Source organism: Gordionus sp. m RMFG-2023, chromosome 4, assembly GCF_954871325.1.
Source record: "Gordionus sp. m RMFG-2023 chromosome 4, tfGorSpeb1-WG-v2, whole genome shotgun sequence".
Taxonomy (NCBI): Eukaryota; Metazoa; Nematomorpha; class Gordioida; order Chordodea; family Parachordodidae; genus Gordionus; species Gordionus sp. m RMFG-2023.
The window spans coordinates 20530706-20545814 of record NC_088778.1 but is presented as its reverse complement, the minus strand read 5'-3'; the positions used below and the strand labels follow the sequence as shown (position 1 = coordinate 20545814).

General features: G+C 27.4%; 1 protein-coding gene across 5 annotated transcripts in view; it reads right to left on the bottom strand.

The window, feature by feature from the left end:
• Positions 1 to 12105, bottom strand: part of LOC135929179 (adhesion G protein-coupled receptor L3-like) — a 36980-nt gene extending 24875 nt beyond the window's left edge. For 3 of the 5 annotated variants that reach the window (XM_065465719.1, XM_065465716.1, XM_065465720.1), the window contains exons 1-7: positions 12051 to 12105; positions 11128 to 11198; positions 7699 to 7816; positions 7392 to 7596; positions 2033 to 2139; positions 1807 to 1988; positions 1532 to 1760 (exon numbers count right to left, since the gene is read on the bottom strand). In XM_065465719.1, coding sequence (XP_065321791.1) covers positions 1532 to 1760; positions 1807 to 1988; positions 2033 to 2139; positions 7392 to 7596; positions 7699 to 7792 — 817 coding nt within the window. In that variant the 5' untranslated portion in view covers positions 7793 to 7816; positions 11128 to 11198; positions 12051 to 12105. Of the gene's footprint in view, positions 1 to 1531; positions 1761 to 1806; positions 1989 to 2032; positions 2140 to 7391; positions 7597 to 7698; positions 7817 to 10856; positions 10895 to 11127; positions 11199 to 12050 lie in introns of those variants that run through there. The other 2 variants (XM_065465717.1, XM_065465718.1) reach the window with 2 other exon arrangements.
• Between the last annotated feature and the right edge of the window lie 3004 nt (positions 12106 to 15109).

The following is a 15109-nucleotide window of genomic DNA, read 5'->3' as shown; positions in this document are numbered from 1 at the left end:
ATTATATATTTGATTGTCATTTATTTTTTGAGGGTTGTGCAAAAATAAAAAAACATATTGTTATTTTATTTTAATTGTTTGTTTTTTTTTAATAATTTACCCTATAATCCATTTAGCTATTCAAATTGATTTTTATCATTTCAAGATAATAATTTTGCATAAAAGAACCGATTTTTTTATAAAAAAAACACAAATAAAATTACATTTTATTTTAATAAAAAATAAATATCCTTGCCGAAAAGCCTGCATTGTAAATATAACTTTTCAATTGTTTATTAATAGATATTATTGGTATATAATGCGATTTAAATTAAGCAAAATAATATTACGCAACAATATTAGTAGATTTCCAAGATTTCTGTCATCTATGTGAAAAATTCTAGATATACCTAATATCTAAAATATTGGGCCAGCCGTTTTTAAAAATCAAGCCGTTGATACTAGCATAACAGTTGATTGAATTTGGATTGATAAAGTTACCTTAGAAAAAAAATTGGCAGTTTTGGCTAATTGAAGAATAATCGGAAAACACACATTTACATTGGCTATAGTAATGAGATATATTTCAAAATTACTGTATCCAAAACAAAATTCTGAAATATGTCGCTAATAATGCCTAAAACTTTATATTGTGCAATATTTTATTTAATAGTTATCTCTATATATTATATATAAAAGTTAAGCTCTTTGGAATTGATCTAACCGCTGCCAGTTCTGATTTGATCCCTCCTAGTAAAAAAGGATGACATGAATATGGAATATGCCGTTGATGATTATCTACCAGCACATCAACGTTGTACATGCCATACATTCAATCTGTTCCATCTAAAGATTCGAATTAGAGGTCTGCAATTGGCGGGTTTTAATATGAACGTCCATCCGCCCATTATTTTAAAAATTTTGTTTTAACCATCCCGCCTGCCCCATGTTTACAAATTATTCTAATGGTTGGTTTAGCTCTTAATTTATTATATTAATGTATTTTTATTTAAACATAAATTAATAAATAAAAATTTCATAAAGTCAGTCAATGCCCGCCCATGGCGGGCTAAAAACTCTCTCATTGCAGACCTCTAATCAAAATCATCAAAATAAGCATTTTAATTAAGTTGCAATTTATTTAAACATAATGTTTACATTATACGATGGCCATGACATTGATTTAATTATAATTTATTATTTTAAAAAAGATTTTTCATTATGATAGATTTGATCTCAAAATATTAATCAGAGACCTGCAGATCCGGGTAAACGCGCCGTGCCTTATTAATTTTTTTAAATACCCGGGCTGAACCTATATAATTTTTTTTTAAAAAATTCGGGCCGTGCCGCATAATTAAAAACCAAATATTTTAATAAATATTTATATGTCAAATAATATTAATACTATCCCTAAAAAACATTTATTTGAATTAAATATTGGTCAGTTACGTGAGCCGTATATAACCGGTTAAATATACAACTCTAGGAAATATTGTCTTTTGCAGAAAGACAATATATCTCGAAAAAAGAAAATTTTTTTTATTTAAACCATAAGCATTGAATGGACATTTTTGTTGTATACTCATTCCCACTTCCGTTTGTGGCCATAAAATATCTCTAACATATTTTGAAGCACAGTTCACACTATGATGACTAGATTTGGATGACTTATTTTGTTTGAGCGTTGTGTTTTGAATATATGTGGTTTGTGAAAAACTTATATCAGATATCGCCATTGATTTATTTTGTAATAAGATAGGTTGCAGCTTATATAAATCCTGTTAAAATAAATTTATTCATATTTATGATTATTTATAGACAAACTTTATATGATTTGGTAGAAAACAATGTTATAGTTCGATTTTCATATAAATTAGTTATGTGAGTATTCATGTTGCTAATGTTGGCTATTTTATAATCTAAGCTATTGGTAAACATATTTATATTAATATTCCCGCTTTCTTCATACTCGTCTTCTATATTTGAACTTATCATTGTAGTTCTTTCTGCATTCAAATAAAATAAATTACATATATTTATTAATTATTACTTATATCACAGTAATATTGAATTTCAAGATATTTTGGAGTACCAATACAAGGATCTCCAAAATTTTGAATTGAGGCTTCTAGCATACATTCGTGTCGATTATCGCATCTATATTGTATTGATTAAAAAATAAAATATACTTAAATTATCTATAGATTAATTGTGCATTTAAGCTTGTTAAAAATAATATAGAATTCAAATAAATAATTTTTAATTATGTAGATTCATATAACATTACAAATTCAATTATTTATCTCTTTTAAAACAAATAATGTAAATATTCCATAAAAAATATTTGTCTGTAACTTATCTAATATAATTATAACATATATTTTAATATATTTTGTCACACTATGACAAAAATGTTAGTAAGTAGGGTTCGATTTTAATTAAAATATTTTAATAAAAAAAGTATGGATTTAGATTGAAAAATATGATATATTATAATTATTTTACCTTAGCATAATTTTACCTAGAAAATAAAGGGTTAAGCTTCAGGAAACCAGGTTAGGAAATTTTGAAAAAATATATATTGATAAGGTATTGTCTAATTTGATATTTTCTTAAATAAAAAGCCGATTATCCATAAAAATTCGATGATATATGTATCTCTGTATACACATATCTGTCTTTTTATTCGATATCTGTATATAAGTCGTAAACAATAATTTCTTTTCTAAAACGAATACTATTGCGAAATTCCCTGATTTAAATAAAACTACTAAACCAAATAAAAAATTCTTTTTTTTACTAAAATGATGGTGATTTTACAGCTATTTCCAGCTGGGTGATGTTCCAATTTAAAGTTCCTAACTAAGGGAGACTATTGTTTGGTGTATCCCAACTTTTAGAACCCTCCGTCTTTCTATTAGAAAGTTAGTTTTTAAAAATATATGTTTATCCAATAAAAAGAGGAAGTTTTTTTCGATGCTTTTAAACATAATTAGAAAAAGAAAATATGAAAAGTGAAAATATGGCACGTAATACAAAATAAGGAAGGTTATTAGATTAGATTGAATTATAAATAAAATACGGCTTCAAACTAATTAACAAAATAGAGATATTTTTACAATGGGAAGGAAAAAAAATATAACATCCATAGACTTAGCCAGGATTTTGCTAGGGAGGGGAAGGGGTAACACTATTAGATTAGTTTTTTCCCCGTAAATTTTATTGGAGCATCATAAATATTAATTCTATTTTAATTAAAATAATCAACCATTGCTTACATTAAAAATGTACAAATATGATATGTCATTGTAAAATATTTCTATTGTTATTTTAACAATGATTTATTCAAAAATTGCAGAGGGAAGCCAATATGTAATATAAATGAAATGGCTGCATGTTTGATTAAAATTTGCTCCAGTAATTATTTTACTCCAGTATTATAAAATTTGATTTGAATCAAATAATTCAATTTTTTTTATAAAAAAATAATTTTTGCCAAACCATAATTGATAAAATTTAATTCTTTAAGGTTTGTTGAATTGTCATTTCTGATATATTCGCTAATTTTGCGTTGTCCCAGAAAATTCCATATAATTTTAAATCATACAAAGTTCTCCAAAGTAGACCTGTGCGCCAAGGCCTCATTGACGGCAGTGGTCTTTTTAAAATTTTTATCGGTGGCGCTATTTATTTAAAAAAAATTTAATTAATTCAATGTATTACATTTTTTATAATTTATTTGGGCGTTTAATTCTAAAACATTGTTAATATAGTTTAATTCATTTGTTAAATTATTTCCTGTCTCACTCCTATTTAAATTTATGAATTTTATCATTCTCAAAAAAATGGTAAGGAATTGCATTTTTACTCAAATCAGAGTCATCTTTATAAAATTCTATTGATTTTTATTAAAATAAAATTTTGGAATGCAAACAAAATAAAAGGTAAGAAATAAAATAAATTATAAATCAGATTTAGTAAAATTATAATTCATGAAAAAATAATATTTTATCACATTCGTGGACATAAAGAAGTCCTTTTTGCATTGAGTATTAATCCAATGGTAGAAAAAATTCTCTCGGAGGGTGATCTGGTTGCAGGTATACAAAGAATCTTCCTAGCTAAATTAGCAAGCCTGTGCAGTACAGTCGCTTTTTTTCAAAAGGTTAATGCATTCTCTTCTGGTATACTTTGGCTGAGCAAAAGATGACATTCTTGTTCTAAATCGCCAATGTTGTTACAATTGTTGCTTAGAGATTGTCTAAGAGGAATCCCGGAAAAAAAACTCAGGAATAAAAACCCCACAGAAAAAAACCCTGAATTTTTTTTTTCATATTTATAGAATTTACTTAAAACCTAATAATATAGGTATATTTGGATATACTAATATTTATAATGTATAAACAAATTAGTATTTTAGAAAAAAATATTATAAAAATATAAATATAAATAGGCTAAATTTTGTTAGGCCCTAATTCATTATTTAAAGATTACTCATATATCCTCCATAAAAAATTCTTAAAAGATAAAATGCTGAAGTTCAAATTGATACTGGGAAAAAATACGCCAGTAAAATAACCCATGTATTTCTTATTTTCGTAAAAATTATTTGCTATAGTAATAAATATATCCATCCTTAATTACGATATTAAGTAGACTAAATTTGACAAAATTTTGTAATAAAATATATTTATTTTATTGGTAAATCATAATTATATATATATACATATTTAACAATTTAGAATAATAATTATATGGATTGACATCGAATATTGAAGGAAATCACTCTTATAAAATCTGGAAGGTTTCGCATCCAATCACGGTATTATTCGCAAAGTTTCTTTAACCGAATCTGGGTATTATAACTCTGCGATTTTGTTTTCGGTGTCCAACTATCTACACGCCATCGTTCAAGTTTGGTTTCATCGGTAGCCACCTAGCATTTCATTTTTTTAAATCAATACCCAGATTGATGGGAGTTTATTCCCAACCAGATTAGAAAAACGAAGATTCCAACCTTCACATTGATTATTTGTGCGTTCTTCGTCGGATCCCTTGATACTCCATTGATATAATTTTTAATTATTTATCAATATAATATATTGCCATGGGCACTCGCTTATATATTTATTTATCAATATAAATTATTACTAGGTTATACTAAAATATAAGAGCGTATAAAAACAATCCTCCACTTTAAAGAATATTCAAATTTGTAATAAAAAAAAAATTCCTTATAGAAATTAGCAAAAAAGTAAAAATCAAAACAACATTTACCTTGCTTTACCCAACCCCCATACATTAATATGATAAAGCATTCCTAATAATTCCCAATCACTTTTCGATTTGAAGAAGATCTCATAGAAGAAATCCTAGTGAGATTCAAAAAGTGTTATTTATTGATAAAAAAAAATACTATTTAAATTTGAAATTTTTAATATTTTATTTCCGGGGTTTTTTTTCCTATTATCGTTTAGGAGCTATTTTAGATATATGAACTGGATGTTTGCCCATTATCTTCACCTTGATCTCACTCTGTGCATTTTTATCATGCTAATAATTTTAATTGTCTAATTAACAATTGAAATAATGTTGTAGAATAATTTAAATATTCTGAAATAATTTAGGGTTTTGAAATTTCGGATCAAGTAGTCTCGCTAATATTTAATGTTTAAAGTATAATTTTATGAATAAAAATGTAATATAAAATAAATTACTTGAAGTTCAGTAATTAGAAACCCAAGCTTTTTTTCCTTATTTCCTTTTGCAATCAGATTTATTGTTTTGTATATGTGTTTCTATTTTACTACAAAATAATAACTCTAAAATTATTCTTGATCCCTTTGGGAGGAAAGAAATTCCAACGTCTCTCTGAATGATTTAATAATGTGCAAAGTTTGTCAATTATATCCCATTAAAAGTTTTAACGATTGTTTTCCAATTATTTATAACATTATTTATAAGAATCTTGTTAACACTACGGATACTTTCTCAATAATTAATGCGTGCCAACAGGTATGGCAATTTTTTAATATTTTTCATATTAATAATATCTGTTGGTGCAATGCAATTTACATAATCAGCCTCACCAGAGATATCAAAAATCAAGTATAAATATAATTAAATAAATTTATACACGCCGCGCTGCCACAAATAAATCGGCGGTGAGCCTGGCGCACCGTTCATCTGAATCGTCGGCTTTTCCAGCATGAATAAAATTGTCACGGGTCTATTCCAAAGTAAAGTCATGGAAAAATGGCAGTTAAGACTAAGGCCCTGCGAATTCAATATAGGCCTATACCAAGCCTGTAATTTTAATAATTAGTAAGCCCGAGCTCAATCCAATGTCATTCGGCCAAAATACAATGTGGATTTTTATTTTAAGCCCGAGTCTAGGTATGAACAATATAAAAGATTTCAATATATTAACTGAACGAGTATATGATATGGCCACCTCTCGAATACTTGTTAAGTCTGAGTCATTTTTAAAATCAAGTAGTATTATAAATATATAGCTTATAAATTTTAAAACTTAATAAATATTCACAAGACGTATAAAATATTAAAATAATCAAATTTTAAATAATTAAAATTAATAAATTAAAATTATAATAACAATTATAAATTATAAATTATTCTTAATAAAAAGCAGAGATCCAAACCGAACCTGAACCGAGCCTTTAAACAGTTATTTTTTATCGAAGCGAAAATTCTTGACCGGTTTGAGCCTCGTGCTTATAAAAGAATGTGAAAGTTATTACTAGTATATTGCCAAAATATTAATTTATATCCGAATTGTTTTACAGATTACTAATTTTGATTGATAAGTGGCAGTCACATTTTTTAAACTTTTATATATAACAACATTTTTTAGCATATAATGTAATGCCTAGAGATAAATTGAAAAATTATTTATATATGGTATTATAAATGACAAATCAAAATGTAATATTTTTGTATACAAAGGTTTTACCCCGTTTTTAGAAGTTTGAACTGAACATGAACCGATCTTCGTTTCGGTTCGAATTCCTGATAAAAAGATTGAGTGTATTGGATAACCCTGTGATCCTACTTTGTTTTCAAATAACTTTCTTTTTAGGGGGTGAATAAGAGAAATTTTAATTATCTTTTTATTTTTATCAAGCGAACACATTTTTTTTCTATTCAATTTTTTAAGCCAGAGCCCAAGCCCATAATAATAAATTCAACCCAATTTTTGATATATTTTTAGGCAGAACTCTATTCACAATTAGGGTTTGAAAGTTATCATGAGGCTAAAAAAATAGATATAAAAGATGAGATTGAGGGTTAAAGTTGGGAGCTCAAAGCAAAATTTTTCACAAACCCAGGTGTAGGGTTCAACAACCTGGTTTCAATCAATAAATCAAAATTAAATCTTAAAAATAAACCTTTTCTTGACAAAATCAGTAGAATTGGAAGCACTGCATTGTAAATCCATTTGGTCAATTGCTAATATATTGTTTTCTTCCTCTAGATCAGATCCACATGGTGTTAGGCTAAAACGACCAAACACTGCATTTACAATGTGTATAACGTGGTCGGAATGACAGTTCGCCAAAAATATTTGGTTTTCACATGCAACTCCTACTATCACTAATTTAATAAAGTTATAATTTATTTATTTTGAGTCAGGTAATATTATTTTTTGTAAATTTTAATATCGAAATTTGAATATGCTGAAAAAAAATTATTTACCACTTTTATTAGTCGAAATTGCTACGATGTTTAATGAATACATCATTAAGGAAAACAGCAAAAAGCTTATTCTATAATTTAGTGGCATTAACATACAATTTCATTGGTCTTTTTCTAGCTATTGAAATATAAATATAATTTTTGTTTTAAATAATGAATGATAAGAAATCTAATATTTATTTAAAAATATCAAAACAATATCATGAATACTAAAAAGTATAGGTCTATACCAAAAAATAGTAATGTAGTATATTTATATTTTATCGGTCTATTATATAATTTTTTTACACTAAAAACGAATTCAGCAAAGATATATATATTTATTTATTTTCAAGAGTCAGGCTGATTAATAGCAGAGACATTTCTATAAATCTATGCAAGTGTAATCCCAATCAACTTGAAGACCAGATGACCAAAGTATTCGGCTCATCGATTCCTGTTCCTTAAGCAAAAATGATATCTCGAGAGTATTTGAGATACTAGTCCTTTTTAAGGTTTTTGAAATCATTATTTATATTTGTGTGTCTGGGGGAAGCGGCCTTTGAAATCTGAAGGTAATTAAGGAGCAATTAATACATCTTGAAGGAAGCGATTTATTATCCAAGATGAAGCGATAGAGCGATGATTAGTTCCTCATTAGTAAGAAAACCGATATTTGTACTTGAAATTGCGGACAAGCATTCGCAGCCCGATTTAGAATAAAAAACCCAGATGATGTATACCATAAATTAAATTTATATGTATACTAAATTAAGAGTAAAAGAAATTGGAAAAAAACTCCTATCCATTTAGAAATTGGTACATTAATTTTTTTAAAATTTTATAGCTTAATGTACGCAAAAAAAATTTTACTTTATGAAAATTAATTATCATTTTGGGGTATCGGCCACTAGTATTGATTAAAATTAAAAGTATCGATAAATACCAATACTGTGAGTATATTAGCTCGATACTAATACTAAGTATCGGTATCGGTGTATCTCTTAAGTGACATAGGAAAAATATATTTCTTAATTCAGATTGATATTTAATTTTTATATATGTTATTGACAATATGCGTAATCAGGCAATATGTATTAAAATTGTCGTAGACAGGCATTTTACACATGTTGGAATATATTTCCAGCGAAATTATACTTTGCAAATTTAAAAAAATAGTTAAATAAATAAAGTAATTATAAAGTGCAGTGGTGTGTGATGAAGGCTTGTAAACCGAAGGTCCCAGGTTCAATGCTGGGAAGGAGCTAAATTTTCGGGTTTTTCTTCAATGGTGTATGGCTTTAGACATATGATATGATGAATTTCTGAGCTGAGAAATGCCACCCCGGTCACCGACAGGCTTGGACAGCCGGGTGCTAGGATACTTGTCCAATAAACCAAAAAAAAGAAGGCCAGCTGAACTCGTAGGTCAGATGATAACGATTTCTTGGCCAGCGCTAGGATGATGGGATGATGGTGACCTCGGGGGCCGTTCAAGCTCAATGTCTGTCTACCAAGTTAAAATAGACTTGATAAAGATACTCCGGTGGGATATCCATCGATATTGATACCAATGGGAGAGATCAGGATTGGGATATCTGTCGATTTGATAATTCAGTGTGAGGAATACTCAGGTGGGATATCTGGTCGATATTGATTTGATGCCCCGGTGGGGGAGATCAAGATACTTTGGCCTCGTGATACACCGGTGAACAAATATTAAGAGATCAGGATTGGGATATCTGTCGATTTGATAACTCCGTGTTGGGAATACTCAGGTAGGATATCTGGTCGATACTGATTTCATACACCGGTGGGAGTTCAAGATACTTTGGCCTCAAAAATGATACACCGGTGATCGATACAAATGAAATCGATCAGAAATACAAAGACAAAAATAGATAGCAAGATTAATATTATAATAGATAAGTGAAGGAGCTTACCACCAGAAAAGGTGAAAGCTAAAAAGAAAAAAAAATGACAAAATAATGCTGAGCTCATTTTTAAATCTTAAGATCTGTTTGTGACAGTATAAGTAAAATACCTAACCTATCATTAGGGTCATATAGTTTTGAATTATTCTTAATTTATATACTCAAATAACTCAAATTGCTTGAAATATTACTCAGGCAATATAAAACCTCATTATAGTTAACTCCCAAGGGACATTAATTTTAGTTAACTATATAAAATGTTATCTACATCCAGCATAGAGATCTGCAATGGGTGGGTATTTAGTTTGTCCATTTTACAGGCTGGCAGGATAAAAATTTTACATTCTGTAGGTAAGTGTGGGTTGGTTAAAAATACTTTTAAATCAAGGAGCCAGTGAATTTGAAATGTTTTGGGGCAAAATTGGCAGAACAGACTTATATTTATTAAATATTACCTTTTTATTTCATAATTTTGCATATTTTATAAGTCTAACTAATAATAAAGAACCAAACAAACCAATAAAATAATTTTTAAACATTAGGCGAAAAGTGGGTTAAGCAAATTTTGAGATAAATGGGTGGGTGGATAAGTTTTTAAAAAACCATAGGCGGGCAGACCTTAGTGTAAAACCTTGCCATTGCTGACCTCTAAACAACCTGTGAGTCTCCGTGTAAAATCAGACTTTTTTGTCATTCTATGCTGCCTATTTATAAATGGTTAGCAAAAGGGTGGAGCAAAATAATTATACTCTTATTATTAATATAATAATTTTAATTAAACATTACATTCATTAATATATAATCAGTATATAGTTACAGCAAATAACAAGCTTTAGCTTGTTCATAAACTTAGCTATATCATGATATTTAAAAAATTTCCATGGGTATAATTTCTCGCACTTTTTGATTATACCAATGCCCAGGGAGAAGCTTTATTAGATTATGTAAACATTTTCTCAGTTTGTTTTAACGTCTTTACTCAACATTCCTTTTGAATTTGAATGACCTAAAGAAGCTTGTACATAAAGATTTGCAATCAGTGTCTCCTATTGAAACAACATTAATTTTCCCTTTTCCAGCTATTTCGCAATTTAATTTTATTTCTTAAGCCATTGTTTAAGATAATCCATTTCTTCATTTTTATTTTTCTCTTGATAAACAACAAAAAAAGTAGCTACAAAGCAAAGTTTAAGAATAAATAAATATGATTTTCAAGTTTCTTCAATATTGACTTATGGCAAATACTTATGAAAAAGTCTCTGGATATTGTACTAGTCAAGAGCAATTCTTCATTTTTTCACAATGGTTGTTAAGACAGCATCCATAAAGGAATGTGGAATAAAGATGACAAAAAATAAGCCAAGAGCGTTCATCTCCTTGGAAAAATAAAAAATATATTATTCAAAATATTAGATTGAAATTCAAAAAAATATATCAAATTTTTAATGCCAAGGCTGGCCTATTAAAATTTGAGATTTATTAGGCCTTGCTTGATTTTTTATGAATAAAAAATTACCTGACTTTTGGGTGAACTAAGCTGGGCTTTGCAGATTTCTAATCTTCAAATATATGACAAAAACACTATTTCTGCATTAATATATTTTTTTATTTTAAACAATATACATACTTTTTCATTAATCTATTTAAAACAAGTATATTTTATTTTAAAAAATAATAATTAGCTAAAATATCTACAATTATATTAATTACTCATATTTTTAGACATTTTTATTTGTTTAAGAGGTAAAATTCTATTAGATTAATATATTTGATGAATCTTATATATTCTTAAACATTGTTTTCAGCCCAAAACCAATAAAATCATATATAAGCTAAATAATTTTTTAATGGTAGTAATTATATATTAAAATTACCTGTAAAATAATCTATTATAAATTTTTATTTATTTTATTTAAAAAATTATTTCTTTTTAGAATTTATTAAAAAATGGGCCAATGATGAAATGTTTAGTTATGATAGATTTAAAGGATTCAAACATATATATCCAATTATCTCTTAGAACTCTCATATTCTAAGAGTGGATTAAATATATACACTGCAAACATAAATCTTGATATTATTGTAATTATCAGTCTAAAAAATTAGTGGTATAATTAGCATTAAACATCTTTAAGGTGTGGTAGAGCTTAATATAAGACAAAATATCCTAAAAGGTCAGGTATGGCTTACAAACTAAACAATACCAAAATGTGGTAAGTTATAAATGTATACAGAATATTATAGCATTCCAGCTTCAGTTTATAAATATAAAGCATGATAAATTTTATATAGCACAAATTTATTATATTTACTATTAATTTTAAAAAAAATCTAAAAATAAAATATTGCAGCAGATAAGCAGAAACCTTACATATAAAATTAATTAGTTTGATTGGCCTCTAACATAATAAAATGCTATAATATTATTTGGTAATTTACCTGTAATATGAATAAAACTCTACCATAAAAAAAAGATATCGTAAATTAGTCATCTGTCAGTCAGTAAAAAAATAATATGTAGGCATTTATTACATGACAGCAACTTATGATTCATCACATCTTAGACAAGATTTTATCCTTCAAAATATAAATTTTATTAGTAAATTATGATGTAAAATAATCTCATGATTTTATCCTCTCGTTCAATTAATTGATATTTTAATATATTAAAAAATTGTGTCAGTAATTCAGGGCCTTTTTCAGCTAGGAGGGTCATGCTTACGAGTAGGTCATTATTTAAAATAAAACAAATAATTAAGCATTCATATAAATTTTTTGCTATTTTATTAAAAATTTATTAATGTAATATGAATGCAACATAATACTAAAATATGAATATACAATATAATACGACGATTTTTATTTTTAAATTTTAACATAAATATATTAAAGGATAAATTTTGTGTTATTTTATTTTCATAAGCCATCAATACTAAATTTTGCTTATGTTTATCTTGCATCGACTCTCTAATGCTCGATAGAACCCTCTTTATTGTAGAGAAAGTGTCCACACAAGAAGCCGTTGGCACCCTAATGATGATATGTAGCATTTATACAATTCCTTAAATGCATAACAATATTTTTTTTATACATAATATTTAGAATATTTTCAAAATAGTGCTTCTTTAACTTCTGCAGCTAATAATATTTTAGCTATTTTCATTTCATGATCAGGGTTGCCATGTCTCCCCCAATCAGCGGGAGACTCCCGCAATTTTTTAGTTTACACGCAGATATCTCACTCCAACAAAACTACCGCAATTGGAAAATCTCCCGCAAAAATCTAAAGCAATTTTTTAATTTCTATCGCATTTTTTTTTTTAGTATTTTAACGTTTTTAATATATAAATAATATTTTTGAGAGACATTAATTGATTATTTTTATATTTTAAAAATAAATTTTAAATATTTATTCGAAAAACATGTCTAGTTTGTAAATTTCTTTCTATCCTGTTTTATTTTTATCCAATAATAAATCAACATCATTTCATTCATATAAGACAGTACAGGGGAGTATATCAACATCGATTGCACTACAAAACAAAAATAATAAATAATACAGATGCAACTACATTTGCGCAAATCGTATACATCTATCATGTAGTTCAACATTCACAGAGCTATATCATCACAATGTGGATCGAATCTTTTTCTCATTATATTTTACGACTCCAATATAAGTGCAAACCTTACTTGTGGCAGAACAAAAATGAGCAAGGCTATCACGTTTTAGTACATGTATCCTAGAGGTCAATTCTAGACGATTTGAAAGATTGGCATCCATGTGCAATTCTAACAGATGCATCTAATAAGGGAAATATTAAAACATTTCCCTCGATCCTACGCTATTTCAACAAGAATAAGAACATTTCAATAAAACTGTTAAAATTTTTTCCTCGGATAGTGAAAAATCCAACAATGTAGCTAGCCACATAATGGTACATATAGCTGATTCAGGTTTATCAATGATTTGCATGTCAGCTTTCTGCGCTGATAATGCCTCTGTATTGGCAAAAACCAAAGTTACCGAATTGAGGCAGCACAATAATGAATTAATATCAATTGGCTGTATATGTCATATACTACATAATTATTGCAAGAAGGCAATGAATGTACTATCTGAGGATGTCGAAATGATTGTGATGAAATGTTTTAACAAATTTAGTTCATCAACTAAAAGAGTTAATGAATTAAAAGAGTTGGTGAAGTGGTCTGACTTGAAATGGTGTAAGTTATTGCAATATATACCTATCAGGTGGTTGTCATTAATACCTGCCATCGATAGAATTTTAAAATTTTACAAACCCTTAAAAAAATACTTCTTAAATAAAGATTTTAAAAGCTCTCCTAAAATTTTGAAAAAATTTTGAGTATGAAATGGCAGAAATATATTTAGGATTCGTTTCACATGTAGGAAATCTACTTCATGCAGTTAATATTCAGTTGCAATCAGAATATTCCTTATTAAAAAATATTCACAAAATCATGCTACAGCTCTGTTCATCCCTACATTTAAAAATTGATGATAAATTTTATGGCGCTATATTAAAATGTTCAAATAATATTCTAATTAATACTCTAATTAATACATTTTTAAATGAAGCACATATTTTTATTAACACAATTTTAGAATATTTACAATCAAAATTTGATTTTAATAACTCTATTTACAAATGTATAAATATTATGACCTTAGAACAGAAACCATCAATTGATGGTTTTTATAATTTAATAAATAAAATATATTAAAAATACCGAAAGACATTGATGTCGTGTTTGAGGAGATTGTAATTCTCTCTATTTTTATGATTCGCCAAAATACTTAAAGTTAGATGGTCTAAAAGCAGAGGAGAAATGGGTAGAATTTTTTCGTGATAACGATAAATCCCCATGCTGGGAAAAATATGCGAGTATGTCTTCTCCTTACTTAATTCTAATGCCTCATCCGAGCGCATTTTTAGCCTGATAGGACTGTCTGGAAAAAGGAGAAAAATCGGATTGCTTTAACAACATTAGAGGCCGAGCTAATGGTTAAACAAATATATAATATGTCATGCCAGGAATTTTATAAATATCTCAATAACGACGGTAAATATTTAGTTCTATTGTTTAAATCTCAAATAAAATATAATTAAGTTTTAGCAATGGCGCCATAAAATTTATTGTCAATTTTTTACTGTAAAGATGAACACATCTGCAGCATAATTTTGTGAATCTTTGTTAAGATTCTTCTGATTGCAATTACACATTAACAGCATGTAGTAGATTTCCTACATGCGAAATCATTCCTAAATATACCTCTGCCATTCATTATTGAAAAAAATTTCCCAAATGTTAGGACAGATTTTATAATCTTTATTTAAGAAATATTTTTTTAAGGGTTTATAAAATTTTTAAATTCTATCGATGGCGGGTATTAGGAACATATCGCGACCAAAATTGTGCTGACTCAATTCTGTAAATACACTCTGCTTTTAAATGAGGCATTATCAGATCAG